Raw genomic sequence first — 16,936 nt, 5'->3', positions numbered from 1 at the left:
TAGATCCTAGATGTAACGGACCGTAGCGCCCTTGAGCAGATCCGCAGAGTGTTCTAGGGGTTCCACGGCAAAATCTGCTCTTTCGTGCTCTGCCAGCTCTGGTGGATGTCTTGTAGTGAGTCGCTAATTTGCTCGTTCGCTTTTCCCGTGACTGAGCTGGCGATCAATCGCTTGAGACAGTCGTACTTGTAAGCCGAGCGGTTCCCATTCGGGTCCGTCTCGAGCACCAGCTTCATGATGCGGTAGCCGTGCACATAACTTGAGACATTCCCAAGCGCATCGGTGCTGCTCTTGAAGGTCAGGAGGTAACTGTCGAGCTCAATTCGTGCAAACCGAGCCATAAGGGTCGGTGATCCGGAGCGGTGTGAGGAAGTGGCTTTGGGCAGATCCGGGTGCGGCGGACGGCGTCGCAGCTGGGTCGGCATAGTAGTGTATCTGTGCTGTCGGTAGCCACCGGCTCCCGTCACCATGCAGGTTCTCGTACTTGTAAGTTTTGCCCAGGATATTTGCTTTGTCTGGGATCAAGGCTTTGCCAGCGCGCTGATACTTTGCAAGGAGTTCCGGCGTCAGAGAGAGTGTACGATATGCCCTCCAATGCCCTGAAGTCTAGCTCGTCTTGGCCCAATATGGCGGTCGGATCGTTCTTGCGGAACAAGGTGAGGCTTTTGGTCATGACGCGCTTTGCAAGGGCATCGTCGGCGATTGGACCTTCGGAAGGCACCTCGCTGAACTGGCGAAGAATGAAATCGTCGGGCTGGTACCTCACTTGGCCGTCCTTGATGGCGATACCAAAAAGCTCAAACTTGGCCGCAGAATTTTGCAGCGGCGTATGGTACTCAAGACTGTCCTCCACAGCGCTGGTGTACAACATGTCAAGCGCTATGCGCATGGTCTCCTGCAATTTCTTAGGCTCTCCATCGAGCGGTGACTTCCCCGCCGCTCGCCCGTATATTTGAACCGAGCTGAGAATGTTGCCGTAGTCATCCATCTTGAGGGTGATGCCGTGCTGGATATGCTGGTCATCCAGAGCCCCCTCCGAGAGGTACGTAATCTACTCTCGCTAGTACATCTAGCATAAGGCGACGTCGCTGATACCATGCTGTTGGAGAATCTTGACGCTGACACCATAATCTTTGATATAATATGTACGGTGAGCGGCGGCAGTGCCGTCCATGGCATACTCCTCCTCGCGTAAAGAGCCGTTGAGAGCCCTAGAAGCGTCTCTCGCCTCGACAGTGCTCACACCCTCTGATGACTCGGTCACAGACAATAGTCCCACAACAGCCGAAGGAGGGCAAGAAGCTCCTGCAAGGTCTCGTACAGGACGACATCAGACTCTTCGCCGCTCTCTACAGCACCAGAAGTATTTCTCAGGCCATTGATGCTATTGGCACAAGTGCAGGCAACTCCTCCGAGTCGCAAAGCTGACTCGCCCTCATCGCAGCATTGGACAGAGCTACTGCTGGTCATGTCGAGCTAGCCAGCCTGTTCTGGGAACAGAAACAGGTCTTGTCCATCTCACATGTTGCACGGTGTTACAGCATTCTTCTCAGTCGCGATGGAGCCGGCGTTCAGGAGTTCCAGGTAAGGCTGTTTGCCGAGTAGCCGACGGCGACCATCTACACAGCTTGGTGTCGGCTGGACAGGTCACCGTAACACCGGCGGTGGTCAAGCTGCTCGATACGGCCGTTCCGAAAGGGTTCAACATAGGTCAGGACTCGACAGACAGTTGCTCGGCATGGCTGAAGCACCGAGTGCTGGGGAGAACACCGACATCGAGCGCTCAAGGCCTTCGTCCACGAGCAAGGATGGACGGCGCTCCTGGCGTCTAGAAACGACGTCTCGCTCGCCGCCTTGAGATCCAGCTCCGTCAACTTCTTTGGCGGCACCGGCTGTAGCTCCCTCGGAGCAGGTGACGAGCTACTCGAAGATCTTTGGCGATGTCACGATTGAAGCCTGTGACGACAGCAACTCTGTCACCAGTCCGGCGGCCTATTACGTTGACCTCCGGATGCTTAAAACACCCCTAGAAATCCCACCAAGCCAACCTCTCCAAGTCTCTTTGACAAGCTTGCTGCACGACCGGGCCTGTGGACTCTGCAGCTGTCCTGTATCAACACAAACGTCTTGATCCCGTACATCGACCTCGCCAATGGGGTGATGGAGTCCTTCGTCAAAAACGTCGGCAGCCTTGTCCCGCCATCGCCAGAACCGATCCAGGGGTTCAGTATGACAGACCAAGGCATCTACCATGATCAGATTGCCGCCCAGACGTTTCCTCTCACCGTGTTCCTTACACCCAGGCGCTCGATCTCCAGTGCCTCTCTTCGCACCTCTCAACACATCGCTCTCGGAGGTGGTGGCGCTGTTTGATTCAGAGTCTCGGCTGTTTCCGGCAGCAAAGGATAGAGTCACACCTCCTGACCCTTATTTTCTCAGAATAGCCAAAAGCGTGTTGGAGAGCGCGTGTGCGGCCGAGTATCTTAGGCTGTCCCCGCAACTTACGTACAACCACAAGCTCCTCCATCGTCCCTCCCAATTTCTTTAAGGCGATATACGACCTGAGCATGTAAGACGAGGCGTACATACAAAAGATAGAACGGTTAGGCACGGGGCAGCACTGGTGCTACGAGGCGGCTGACGGACAGACAGCAGACCAGCTTATGCTGTCCAAGGAGAAAGAGGAGAGGCTGCCGTTCGTAAAGGCCCAGTTGCTCTGCCAGGCGTGCATGACGGTCGAGCACTGGAGCTTCTCAGGGCGAGACTCTCCAGGGCCGGCTCGTGCTCGAGGCGCGGACTGGTCGCCCACCTTTTCGGAAAACTCGAGGACCTGAGACTGCGCCAACTGACCAAGACAAAGTAGACGCTCCTCTGACGGAGCCGGGTTATAGGCTTTGCAGTCGTGCATCCGGCTCTGGCGCAAGACCTGGTGGGACGTTGCAAGATCTCGGCTGCATTGTCATTTCCTTTGGCGCTGGCGACGCAATGAACGGCACGAATGTCGTAGCGTAGACCGTCACTACAATGGCGGCAGTGCAGCGCATATCGACTCTCACGGACATTAAGATCCTCAAGCTGATGCCGCTCTAGGGCCTCATGGACACGAATAGGGACAAGTCGCGCTACGCACGGCTCTTCCTGAAAGGCAAAACCGGCGCCGGCGCAAGCCTGAAGGCGAACCATACGCCGCTGCTGGTGGCATGCAAGCCGACTGAGGAGGGCTTCTCGGCGACGGTCGCTGCTGCGAAGATTGACAACAACAAGCTTGACCTGGCCAACGTGACTGCTATGTACCACATATCCGCCTTCTGTCACATACCCGCGGTGGAATCGGCCCACTTTGAAGCGTTACAGGCGTTGTGGATCCGAACAATTCCGCTTTTGTGAGCCCCCAGACTGCACTCGACATCAAACAATTCCAGCAGTGTGCGTATGCCGGCCTAAGCTTAGAGTAACTTCCGTTTCCTCACCGGCAACGACGAAGCCTTGCGTGCGAGGAATGTAGACTCGGAGCTCTTGCCCCAGCAAGCGGCGTGCGCCGCGTGGGAAATCATGGTCAACATCCAAAGCAGCAAGGAGGTGTTGCCAGCAGTCGACAAGGACAACACAACGCCTTCGCCATGTGACGCCGCGGCCGCTTTGGCTGAACTATTCGATCCTCTGACCGCACAGCTAACCACAGCATTTATCGAGAGTAAGTTTACCCGATTGCAGCCTTCACGCAATGACGAAGTTGCTCACGCCTTTCTGAACTTATATATCTTTCGTGCTTCCCGGACACCCTTGACCGAGGACTCAACCGTGTACTAGAATAAGGAGAGGGATAGTGCACACGAAGAGACGCTGAATGCCCGGCGCGTGTTCTTCTTGTAACACATCATAGGGCCACTTCAAACTCGGCTAGCCAGTGATACTGTGCTAGAATCCCTCACGTCCCTTTTCCCAGACTCGAATACTGCTGTGCTGAGTCCCTTGCTGAGGACCGTCCGTGGACCTGAGTCGCAGGACAAGTTTCCAACCCGAAAGCCCATACTGGATATCCTGAGGGTCCTCGCAGCTTCAAACGAGGCTGCTCTCGGGAAAGACTCGTCTGATGTATTCTTCAGTCTCACGTCCGCAGACTTGTACCGCTTCTACTGCCAGAGTAGCCTTGGCATTCAGCACCAAGGTGGCCTTAGACGGCAGCGCCCTCATTTTCGACAAGGCGCAGGTGGCTGGACGCCAAACAAGCTCCGTCTCTAGAACGGACAGGCGTACAGCTTGCGGGCTCCGTGTTATGCGTGGGGGTTGGTAACGAGCTGAATGGGGCGCTACGGTGCGAAAGGGAGTGTCTATATGGGAGGGAAGATAGGACCACGTATGTTGCAGAACTAATCGCTGGCCTTCAAGAGTTCAGGCCCGCGGCTGCGAATATAAAGTAGTTGGACACCGAGCGGCGCAAGACACCGAGCGGCGCGCCGCTCACCGCTCCGGCTCTCCCTCACCTCCATCTTACTTTAGATAATATTCATACCATTTATCTCCATACAAATGAAATATATTATAAAAAATACGCAGTAGAACTATCTGGTAGGACATTTTAATCGATTATGGCCCTGAATATTGCAATTACTGCATGTGGGAGGCCTTCGCTGCCCTAGGTGCCTGGGCCTCGGCCTGAATCTTTGCCTCCTTCTCGCTGATTATTTGATGTGCCGTATCAGCAGTTAGACTGCCTCCATCTTAAATAAACTGTCTAGGCTCTTCCTTTTTTTGCTCTTGGTACTTATCACCTGCCTGACGTCGATGAAGTTTATCCTTTAACAAAGACATTTGCTGCATAGCAATCTCATTGCCTTTCATAGCTTTCTCAAGCAAAGTATCAGCAATCGATGGAAAAAAGCCTTGGTTTTGAATCTCAAGAAGTTGCTCTTTTGTCGATTTAATTGGTAGAGATTATAAGGTGTTTTTCCCAAGTAAAATAACTGGTTACTGCCTGAAGAAGATGGTGGACTTGGTGTTTTCAACTTGATTTTTAACTTTGATATCACTGTCGAAGAATCAAGAGGAATAAGGCCAGTAGCCTTAAATCCACTTAATATATTTGCCGATGACAGTGCTTTTGAGTGAACCGATGAATAGATAGATAAAAAATCTACCTTATCAATGGTTTTATACCACTATTCATCATTTCTTGCACTTTTTGACCATAAAAGTGCTTTAAAAGGTGCAAAACAGCTAACATCGAGTGGTTGAAGAAGGTGAGATGAATGAGGAGGCATATAAAGTGGAATAATTAAATTTTCCATGCAGTATCAATCAAATTCAGCAGTTGCATGGCTCCCGTGGCCATCTAAAATAAGTAATCGATATTGACCAACAGTGCGGGATCTTGTATGCTTGTTAAAAACTTCTTGTAGCCATTCAAGTCCCAGATTATTATTAGTCCAGCCATTCTCACTAAGACTTAGTCGATAATCTTTAGGTAGAACAGAATACCACTGAGATTGATGTTTTTTCCAGCAAAGATAATCTGGGGGTAAAACCCAACCACTTGCTCCAACAGTTACAATTAATGTAACCCATTCTCTATTACCTGGTTGGATTGATTTAGCATCAGATCTGCGTGTTTCTGCACCGCAGACAACTTTGGCTGTTGATGTTACACCCATTTGGAAGCCAGTTTCGTCCATGTTGTAGATATCTTGTTCTAAAATGCCATATTTTTGTATGGTATTTTGAACCAATTGAAACTAGCCTTGAATAACCTGTGGATCTTCACACTTCGCCCGCTGGTAGTCATATCGACGATTATATCTTGACTTAATATCATTATGGCGGGAAATAAATCGAGTAACCCATTTACTACTGACTAGATCAGGGATAGAGGCCGGGGATAACGACGAAGTCTTTTGACGTGCAGATATTAAAAGACCAGCAAGATATTGAATTTGGGAGATCCGTTGAGGCAGACCACGGTTAGCCATATCAATAATCCATCTTTTAATGTATCCTCTTCAAGATTGGACAATTTCCGGCTATTAGCAATAATATTATTGCGGTTGCTTCTTCCTTTAAGTCGATAAAGAAGAGTTCTTGAAGAGACATCAAATGCCTTGGCACAGGCAGTTCTGGATGAAAATTGGTTATTATTCCATGCATCAACAGCCATTTTCATTCTCTCATCCATTGATATGGCACTCATTTTGGTATATTAATAAAATACTGATGAAAATCAAGATAAAAAGGCTTCGAATACTGAGATGTTTGAATATTTCCAGGAAGAGCGGTGAGCGGCGCGCCGCTCGGTGTCTTGCGCCGCTCGGTGTCCAACTACTTTAAACACTTCGCACCTGACTAAGCATCTTAGCTAAGGATCTACCCGTCTCCTCCAGCTCACCGCCCGGCAGACCCCTACAGGGGTCTGCCCCAGTTCAACGCAATTCCCGGCTCAACGCAAAAAATCAATATATTGAAATAAAAAGCTCAAAAATTGCCTACTTAAAAACTATGAAGCCATATTTCGATCCCTATATGAATCTATATAGAAAAGACCTTCAGAACCTCCATTTTCTGCATTTAATTGAGTTGGTGTGGCAGTGGCACTTGCAATATTGGCAATACGCTCAATAATGGTGTTTGAGCTCTTATCTTGTTTTTTAGAGGTAGATTTCCAATGTCTCTCTATATCCTTTAATTTTTTCTCTTTAATATGACGTTTGACATCCCGTACGTATATTAGACCATCCATTTTGACTGTGCGGCGTGATTGGGTGGTAGAATTAGAAGGTCTTTTTCTTGACTTTAAAGCTTTATCTAACGCAACCGACGTCATTGCATTTTGTTCTGCCTGAGTTAATACACCACGAAAGATTCGATTAATTGTGGGAGATAACTCTGTTTTTGACCTCCGAACAATCATAATCTCCTTCCTAATCGAGCGAAGTGTTGTAGGTGTTTTAATCCCTTTATCTAATAGTGGCGAAGGTGTTCTTTGCACTGTGGTAGTGGTGGTGGTAGTGGTGGTAGTGGTCGTAATAGTGCAATTCAACGCAGAGATATTTTTAAAATTCTCAATTATATGACATTATATATATTTTTAAAGGCTCTTCTTCATCCACCGTCCTACCAGCAATTTTTTGCAAGATAAGAGAAGGATTCCATGGCCGGATTCCTACCTCCCGCCAACCGCTCGAATTGTACGCTCGGTAAGCGCTCGCTTGCGGATCTTGTCAATATCATACAAAAACTCCAATTTATCATATTTTTCACCACGGAAACGAGAGACGGAGTTGACTGCAAGACCGTGAGCTAATTTAAGCTGCTGAAAAGGGACGAATCAAGCGGTTGAAGTCGGTGAGTTAGGTGAGGTGGAAAGGATAGTAGTAGAATCCTGTGATCTTGGCAATATTGGACAAATTCAACAGTTAGATGAGCCTCATGATTATCCATTAAAAGGAGCCGATACCGGCCTCGTTGACGTTGGGCAGAGAAATAATTAAAATGATAAAGCCAACTAAATGCAATTGCATCATTTATATAGCCTTTTTCAGATACCTCTATGATATAATCATCTGGAAGATCTGAAAGAGTATACCAATCCTGCAGGTGGACCTTGCCTGGTATAATTAACACTGGTGGAATCCTCTCACCAGTAGAATTAACACATTCAACTAATGTCACAGTTGTACGGGTTGAAGCGCTTGCAATATCATTTTTCTTGTAGGATATTGAGTCACAATCGACTCAACACGACCTTGACCGATTCGGAAGCCAGTTTCATCAAAATTCCAGATATCTTCGTGAAGAAGAGAATATATCTCCGTCTGAAGTTGAAGATAATTATACCACTGAGACACCAAGACCTCATCCTCTGCCTCAGCCCGATCAATATAATAACACGCCGTTTTCCTTTAAAATATTGCTTATTTTGTTGCAAGAAGCGTATGGCCAATTTTTACCAACTTTTGTGAGCTTTTGATGAATCTTCATGGCTATTCTGCAGAATAGTGTTGGCTGCTTTCGAATGGCAGGTATACTAATTGGAGCCCCAACGTCGTATATATAATATAATCAAATAATGCTTATATTGCAGGATCAAGGTGTTGGTTAGCCGGTTTCCGTGTGATTTTACTCTTTTTGCCTTGAATTCTTCTATGAAGCCGGTGATAGCTGATCCCATGATCACGCGCAATTTTGGCAATATTTGTACGCGATTTTTCCTTTTTTTGAGATTCGTACACGTGTAGAGCCTTTTGAATAATAGCCTCTTCCTCTTTATACGTTGACTTCATGGTTTCGATGGTGGGAATGGCTTCAAATACAAGGTGTTTTGAATATATTGATTTTTTTGCGTTGAGCCGGGAATTGCGTTGAACTGGGGCAGACCCCCTGTAGGGGGTCTGCCGGGCGGTGAGCTGGAGGAGACGGGTAGCTATCGCGCTTCCGAGCGCTCCTAACACTCCGACAGCGGCGGGTTAGCAGAGTGCTCCTATTCGACTCAACAGAGTCCCTGTCAACTTTTCCCACTAGCGCTTTGCTTGCGCACGATACCATTGTCCTTGCGCAGAATGCCCTGCAATTGCTCTCCTAGGCTATCAATCTATCTACTGGCTTCAAGCCGAGCCTGGACGAGGTGCAATTTTTCCAACGCCAGTGTCTTTCTATTAACTGGGGAAAGATGGATTACAAGGCAATACAGCTTCTGTAGAGCTACAGGGAGCTGTCTAGCAGGGTTGATGAGCCTGCATTTATGCTGGGCTTCCTGAAATGGACTCAGGGATCGCCCCGTATGGAACCCCGGTCAGTAAGCTCACCGGGCTCACGGATACCTGCATCGCAGATTGCAGACTATCTGGGTCAGAGGTTCTTGGGTCTGAGTGAGTAGCTGATGATCGAGCTCTTCCGAGGAACGGCAGAACAGCTACCGGACCGCGTCGCATTCATGAATCACATGGGAGTGGATGGGCTGACTCTTAAGCTTTTGTTCGCTCCAGCGACGCTAGTGCTCCCACATACTGTGTCCACTGACTGCGAGAACGCGGCGGGACCAGCGCGTTGCGCTGGTGAACTACCTCCTACAGGGTCGTTACATTTCGGGAAGAGGCATCACAGACGCGGACGGGATATTCGAGTTCCTCATCGACTGCAGATTGGGGTGTGTTGCAGGGTCACGCATCAGGCAGGCCTCTCCACGGTGCAGCTCTACTTGCGAAGGTGCACCCTCAGGCTGGGGAAGGTGGAGCAGGTTGCGAACAACACGGTTAAAATGGACCGTTACAGGCTGTGGGAGGTGAGCCGCAGGGTCTTCCTCCACCTGAAAAACTAGCTGGACACAACCAAGCGCGACGACAAGACCAAGGGCCGCGCCGTACATTGACTACTGTCACACGCTCGACATTGTGCCGAGTCCCATGGGCAGGGGGATCAAGATGTACTGGCAGCCCTGGACCAAGATTGATGTCGAGGTCCCGGTACACGAGGTCGGCGCCGACGACAACACTTTGCCCAAGTCGGAATCGCACCTGATTCCTGCGTTATACAGAGAATGTGCGTTCCTCTTCTTCACCCAGATCACCCTCAAGACAGCTCCCAACGGCGCAACCAAGGACAAGGCGATCAATGATATTAGCAACGAGAACCAGACGCCTCATGGCGTCAAAGTACTGGCAAGTTCAGATCGGCTAGACCGAGCACCGCAATGGCCACCAAAGCAGATATTGCAGACCATCTAGATGTCAGAAGTGCCCAGAGCACCGACTTCCTATTCAGGGGGCACGCTTCCGGCGAAGGCTGTCTGGTCGAGACAGAGAATCTCCCAGACGTATCTCGCTCAAATTCTGGATCCGGTCTACGCCAAGCTCCTCGCTCCCTCCTGCTGATCAAGCAGGGCGGCGGCGCCTTCGCCATTGCCAAGCATGTTCCCGCACCGAGTACCAGTATTTTTGTCATCGATGTGGAGCGCTGGATCAATGCAGGGGAAGGCCAGCAGCCTCGGTACCTCAACTATCCGCTAGGAGGTGGTAAGTCTGTCTACATAGTGGGCAAAAATACAGTACTACGTCGTAACAATACATCGGTCTTGTTCGACACGACAATTAAATAATGTCGGTCAGCTAAATACGCGTATGAGCTAGTATCATCGATCATATAATATGGATCTGCATTTAAGAATGAGGTCTCTAAGGTCTCTCACTATCTGAATCTATCTGGGAGAACTGAATAAAAGGTACAAAGTCGGACCGAGCGGATGCTGAATAATAGGTAATATTGGCCCACTTTGGTCGACAAATAAGAACCTGATTGGTATTCCGTCCCCGTTTACCACCAGAGGAGGCCTACGACAAATAATTATATGCAGCATAAACAACGAGGACTAAAATCGAGTAAAGATTGACATCGTAAAACCAATTTACGAGTCCATTATCTTCGTTTACAAACCCCTATTCTGTCGCATGCACAAATCCTATAATGACCAAGAGCTAAGAAGCTGCGTCTTGCCTGCAGCAGTTGTCCAGGAAACTTCAAAAATCGCACATTTTTCCCCCTCCACAACAATTGCATATCTTAAAGCTGATAACCAGTTTGATACCAGTATATGACTAATCATTATGGAGCTTGTCTAGTGCTGGTCGTATCACTTGTCCTCTCGCAGAACATTTAAGGAGAGCCTAGCATGCATTATGGTCATTTTGATCCAATCATGGAGAGGGATTGCCGCAATTCTGACTACGACTGTGAGTGTCGCTCATACCGTGAATTTACGTGTCTCACACGCATATGCAGGAGCTAGGGTCTCCCATGCGTTTCAAATAGATTCGAATGCTTTAGGGAGAGCTGCTCTGTAATTCGAGAAAAGATCCAGCACGGGTATATTATCCTGCTAAAAACACCTACTTCCTGTTTTGAGGTTCTACTTGCACTAAATCATGAAAATGATGATATCATGAACATTAATACGAAAATAATATTTTTGGGTGGCATGCGAGGGCATAGGCTAGCTTCCAACTTCTCACCCACTGTAGCCTTTCTCTAAAATTGAATGATCAGCATACGCTAGCCATAACCTAACTGGAAATCAACCTCTCAAAGTTGGTGACGATAGTGTCATATAATGATGGGAATAGTTTAATGTAAGATACATTCATAGTAGTAGTAGTAGTAGTAGTAGTAGTAGTAGTAGTAGTAGTATTCATACGCTAAACCCTCGCCTTCGGCGTTATGCAGGTAAACTAACTAGTTATCTCTGTATGTATCTAATTATAGGACTCTATTGCTTAACACGAACGTAGCGTCAAGGCCTGTGGTGACCCCTTTGCCTTGGTATTATCCTATGCAGCCCCTCTAGACCGCGGCCTTCACAGCTCCCTTTAAAGAAACAAAGAGAAACAGAACAAAACCAAACCAAAACACAAAAGAAGGGAAAATAGGAAACCCTCATAGACATTTCCAAGAATACTTTTTGCCCCATTCCTAGGGAGGAATTCGTAGTATCTATTGAAATAAGACACATAGTGACTGGTTTAGCTGTAGGTCACTCAAGACCACGAGCAATAAGTTTGGACAGAGCCACGTTGGAGACCACACCAAGAGTATTTTGTTGTAATGATTGTTATGTTCCACTGGAAACAACTACGAGCAGTTGAGCGGAAGCATAGAGAAGACCACACCGGAAGAACACTTTGTTATATCGATTGTGATAGCACTATCAGAACCACAGACAGCAGCTGAACACATGAAGAGACAGGAATTGAAATATCTCTTTTGTCGAAACCATTAGATACATAGCCTTAGAACCACGAGGCAGGAGGCGGACAGCCGGGAAGCCATGTTGGAGAATGGGTTGGCTCTAGTGTAGATGTCGCGATAGACCCAGACAGCGGAGGTCTAGTCATCTCCCACTAACGATTATAGTGATAATCATTGAGCTGATCTTAGCGAGATAAGGCAACCAGGTAAGCCTTAGTTATTCTTCATTGTCGCTGGTATTGTTGGGTGGAGGCAAAAGCGCATCCGTTAAATTCAAGTCTGTCGACTATCGGCAACAGGATAAGCCACAGAACAGATCTAGTCACCGTATAGGCAAAAGACCAGCAGACTTCTTCAGTTCACCAATTATAGCGAGGCAAGCTGGGAACACAGAATCTTGACTATATCTCTGTTTGTTGTTGGCTGCTTGTCAGTACTTTCACGAACGCGCCGGGTTCGCATTCAGCACCACCATGAATTGCTTGAGTACTCGTCCCCAGCACCGCAAAGAGGTGTTTGCCCATCGCTGGGGCTGTACATACATAGTAATAGTCTGGTCCCCCAGTCTTGACTTCTCCCACTCACTCAGCTAAAATCATTTTCTTGCGCAAACCGATTTCCGTACCTATACATGTTCTATCTTTTAAATGCCAGTTGCTACACGTTCGTTTGTTTCCACGTCACCGGAGTTAAGATCGTATTTTGAAAATGAGAATTATCTCGCAAAGGGGAAGTCTGAACCTAACAGTCGCTCACAGACTTTGATCTACCATAAATGGTGGATTAAAGTGACATTCAATGGCGCAGTTTTCCATGTGAGTAATATTCCCAAGTCAAAACGCGAACGACGCGAAGAATACCAAGGTTTTACTAGATGAAAGATTTTAACTCACTCCCTCTACTCGATGATACCGTGACAGAATTAATTTTGGAAGAATCTCCGGAGTTAGTAGGCCTTATCAAGGCGAAGAGGGAACCAACGAATGCAACAACAGGTTTATAATACTCGTCAGCAAGATGCGATACACGATTCAGGAAGACCCACCAATGGTCACGTATGCATTATGCCTGGACTTTCATTCTTTCCAGGTAGTCCACTCGGAACTGATGTACGAGGTAGAGATTACTGATGGAGTGTTCAAAGTTTTCCCTTGGCATCGAAAAGATTCTATACATACTAAAGGTCATTAATCGACCTTGTTATCAGCCTCAGGTCATGGACTTCATACGAAAGGAGCTGGAAAATTTCGAACCCTTGGAGGGTCAGGAGAAACAGTACAGAGATGCACGTAACCGGATTCCATGTTCTGTATATACAGACTTGTTTTCTATGTTAGGGACCTACCATATTCGGTATGGTCACGTGTCCTCATTTTGTTGTTCGCGAGGCACAATTCTCTGAATTCAAGGGGCTCAGGCGAGCTGACTATCTAGATGGGTGACTAAGTGAGGCCATGTGACCATACCGAATATGGTAGGTCCCTAACATTAGTCACCCATCTAGATAGTCAGCTCGCCTGAGCCCCTTGAATTCAGAGAATTGTGCCTCGCGAACAGGTTATGAGACCCTCTATATCTTCCTTTTAGAGCTGATATTACGTGGTTTTAAACCACCTGTTTTGTCTATTCAATTGCCTCTCGAGGAATTGATAATAACTTCAATTAAAATGGGCCCGAAGAAGGGAAAAGCCCCTGCTAGGGATGAATCTCCATACTGTACACCTGGCCCTTCCTCTCCTGCGATAATACGACCACCACCACGAGATACTAAGTCAGAGGAGGAGGATCGCATGGAATATATATCAAGGGACCAGTTCAGGGATTTTCAAACACAACTGCAGACTTAATTGCAGAATTAAATGCAAACTCAATTGCAGCAAATAATAGAGCTAATTCAACGCAGTTAATCGCCCCTTTAAGTACGCCTACTCTAAATCCGAAGCCCACATCAACAGCTCTACCGCCACCAAGCGAGGATGACGCCGGCCGTGCGAGTATAATACAGGCAGTTAGTGCCATGTGGAAGGATATTGGTCAAAAGCTTTAATATAAATTACAATCTCTGAAGATCTCCAATTTTGCAGATTGGAAAGAGGATCTATATAAAGACGCCCGTATTATAAACGCGGAGTTAATTTTAATTAACAAGGAGCTTAGTCCACTATATAACAGTAAGGAGCTTAATTTAGCAATTTAGCAGATAAAGAATAAAGCTTTGGCTATCCAAATCTACTAATTAATATCGCGAGAAGTGCAGGATCGCCTAGGTAAGATAGATATCTCGAAGGCAGCTGTATTATATATACAAATCTATAAGGCAATAGGTCAGACAAGGCCCAGGAGCACTATAACCTAGTGCGAGAAATTATTAATATTAAATTATATAATAGTGATTATTTAGTATACAAGAGCAAGCTTTTAATACTCCAGGCACGCGCGAAACACCTCTATGTGACTGTAAATAATATATTTTATAATATCCACTATATTCGCCTACGCAATTGGCAATCAAATTTTATAATAAATAAGCTTGATCTATTCCTTGCCTTAGGGGCAGGAAATCAACTGATTAAGAATACCGATCTAGTTAAGATTAGATAATAGTTAAAATTGCAACAATCTAATACACACTGTTTAAAGACTTCTGGATTAAATCAACAATCTAATGGCATTAAAAAAAAAAAAAGCAGGATAACAAGTCGGACTCTATCTCTTTTAAAGATATAAAATTGTCTTGCAGTTATTATAAATAATATTCTCTCTTAAGGATATGCTGGTATCAGAATCCCGAGGCAATTCCCTTTAATAAAATAACACCAGTGTTTCTCAAGCGAATTAATAAGTATAGGGCTACAAAAGGTGATCCTGCATATACACCACCTGCACCGAAGCCCTTTGTATCTACAAATTATATTGCGGAATCAAGTATATAGCTACTACCTAAATAGTATATGGATACATGCGCATTGTACTACATAACCCCTAGACAAGATATTTTTTCAACATACGAGATTCTACTGACTGGTATGCCTAATATTGGCGGATTCTTAGGTGGACAAAAACCTTCCCTTGCTAAGGGAACGGCCCGAATAATGTTAAATAATATTACCTTTAATATACCAAAGGTATGCCATATACCTGGTTTATTAGCAAATTTGTTAAGTTACGCGTAGCTTCTAAAAGCAGGTTTTAAACCATCGATCCCAGAGGACGCGTACACCAATATTATTTTTACTAATAAAAATAGCTTAACTATTACTGCAGTCCCTTTAACAATGAACTGTTATAGGATTTATAGTATAGTATACAAGATATTTTTAAAGGAATTAGCTCTTGCGGCTATAGCCTCTAAAGCATCCAATCCTTAGGTAGCTACTATAATCTAATAGCATCGACGATTAGCGCACCTAAATTACCCTGATATTTTACGATTATCTCGTACGCCTGGCAGTTAGATTAAGATCTTTAATCCCCAATCTCGGCCCTTTTGCAATATCTGCCATGCGGCGAATCAGAAACACAGCCTATTTTATACCTTGGTAAAATATACCACGAGACCTCTTCAACGCATTTTTATTAATATTGCGGGTAAAGGCAATACTTTGTTTAAATACTATAAGCAGCTTAACGACCCTGCTTCTTGTACAGGTTCTTGCTATTATATACTAATAACAGACAATGCAACTTGCTATTAGTGGATCTTATTTCTAAAGAATTAAAAGCTTGTCCACTAATATCTCGAGCAATAGCTTAGCTATATAAAAAATTAAGGCTTTTAACCACCTGCATTCGTGCATTGCGATAACAAATTTGTGACTAAGGAAATAATAAAATAGGCAAATAAAAATAGTGCGAAGTTAAAGTTAACTAATCCTTATTTTTTATAGCAGAATAAACCAGATAAATATACTAATTAGATTATTATTAAGCATACACGCGTGATTCTGCATGATTCTGGATTACTATATTAGCTCTAGTCAGGACGCTATATAATATACAGTTTATATTATAAATAACATCCCTATATCTACTACACTATACGCAGATTACTTAGTTCCAGGGGGTATTTACTAATCCAGATATTTAGCCCTTGCAGCATGTTATACTGCATTCTGTATTTTTAACAAGTATCCGCAGATTGCTCACATTCGTTCCTTTGGTTATTATGTTTGGTATTATAATAACCCAGGATATCAAGATTTCAACAAGATTGTTGGCCGTGGCACTCCAGGTATTTATATTAGCAGCGATTCTTTAACCAATTATAAGGTCTATATTAAAGAGACAAACAAGGCTATTCGGACTAGCCATGTTTTATTTAACAAACAGGCTCAGAGGGAACAGCTTACAAAAAACCAATTAATTTTACTGTACCTCCGGACCCTAAATATCTCGCGCAAGAAGCGCTGCATCTCATAGGGGATTCTCCCGCGGAGGATAGCAGACAATCTGACTGGGTTCGACCTGCTAAAGGCTTTGCTCTATTCGCAGGATTTACCCCTACTTCGCCTGCTTCTGCTGAGGCAAATCGGCCCCCGATTCCAAATACTTGGCAGGAAGCAATAAAATCACCTAATAAAAATAGATAGTTAGCAGCTTGCAAGCTTAAAGCTTCCCGTCTCGACAAAATTAAGGCATGGGACTTGATTAATAAGCAATCTATGCCTAAGGGCTTAAAGCCTATCCCTGGTCGTTGGGTTTTTAGTGTTAAGGACCTTAATAACAGCACCTTTAAATACAAGGCACGTTGGGTTATACATGGTAACTTGGTTAAACAAGATCCTTATTTTGGGGAGACATATTCGCCAGTGGTTTATCCCCAAATAATTAATATCCTATTCGCAGTTGCAGCTTATCGCAAATAGTATATTACTTAGGCGGACGCGGTGCAGGCATTTTTTAATAGCAAAGTTAATATGCTAATATATATCCAACCAACCGGCTTTAAAGGTAATCCTACACCATGGTTTGCAAGCTAAATAACACCTTATACAGTCTCGCGCCTTCCGCATGTATATAGTACGACCATCTCCGTAGTAATCTTAAAGTTTTGGACTTTAAAACAAGCGACTATAGCCCAGGCCTATAGATTTACCAAACTCCCAAGAATCTCTATATAACTACTTATATAGATGATTTTACTATTATTACTGTGCTTAAAGCAAACATAGAATAGCTTCTAAGCGCAATGCAACAAAAATTCGCGATT

General features: G+C 45.5%; 4 protein-coding genes across 4 annotated transcripts; 2 read left to right on the top strand and 2 right to left on the bottom strand.

The window, feature by feature from the left end:
- Positions 1-53: 53 nt before the first annotated feature.
- On the bottom strand, positions 54-2,908 carry ATNIH1004_005304 (uncharacterized protein; the record flags this gene model as incomplete). The annotated part of the gene is made up of 9 exons (XM_033569958.1): positions 54-413; positions 485-1,033; positions 1,085-1,211; positions 1,283-1,462; positions 1,523-1,638; positions 1,815-1,920; positions 2,000-2,420; positions 2,506-2,561; positions 2,631-2,908. 9 exons carry the CDS (start codon positions 2,906-2,908, stop codon positions 54-56), a joined length of 2,193 nt encoding a protein of 730 aa, XP_033428764.1.
- A 116-nt stretch (positions 2,909-3,024) lies between these two features.
- ATNIH1004_005303 (uncharacterized protein) lies at positions 3,025-4,242 on the top strand (the record flags this gene model as incomplete). The annotated part of the gene is made up of 4 exons (XM_033569957.1): positions 3,025-3,033; positions 3,091-3,383; positions 3,453-3,694; positions 3,884-4,242. The coding sequence occupies 4 exons, from the start codon at positions 3,025-3,027 to the stop codon at positions 4,240-4,242; spliced, it is 903 nt and encodes a 300-aa protein (XP_033428763.1).
- A 4,712-nt stretch (positions 4,243-8,954) lies between these two features.
- Positions 8,955-9,355, bottom strand: ATNIH1004_005302 (uncharacterized protein; the record flags this gene model as incomplete). Its single annotated transcript, XM_033569956.1, has 2 exons — positions 8,955-9,056; positions 9,092-9,355. 2 exons carry the CDS (start codon positions 9,353-9,355, stop codon positions 8,955-8,957), a joined length of 366 nt encoding a protein of 121 aa, XP_033428762.1.
- A 37-nt stretch (positions 9,356-9,392) lies between these two features.
- ATNIH1004_005301 (uncharacterized protein) lies at positions 9,393-10,642 on the top strand (the record flags this gene model as incomplete). The annotated part of the gene is made up of 3 exons (XM_033569955.1): positions 9,393-9,651; positions 9,714-10,001; positions 10,605-10,642. The coding sequence occupies 3 exons, from the start codon at positions 9,393-9,395 to the stop codon at positions 10,640-10,642; spliced, it is 585 nt and encodes a 194-aa protein (XP_033428761.1).
- Between the last annotated feature and the right edge of the window lie 6,294 nt (positions 10,643-16,936).

This window comes from Aspergillus tanneri (assembly GCF_003426965.1).
Source record: "Aspergillus tanneri strain NIH1004 chromosome Unknown AapTan_3_pilon_pilon_pilon, whole genome shotgun sequence".
In the NCBI taxonomy this organism is placed as follows: Eukaryota; Fungi; Ascomycota; class Eurotiomycetes; order Eurotiales; family Aspergillaceae; genus Aspergillus; species Aspergillus tanneri.
The sequence above is the reverse complement of the archived record's forward strand: the minus strand, read 5'-3'. Positions and strand labels throughout refer to the sequence as shown.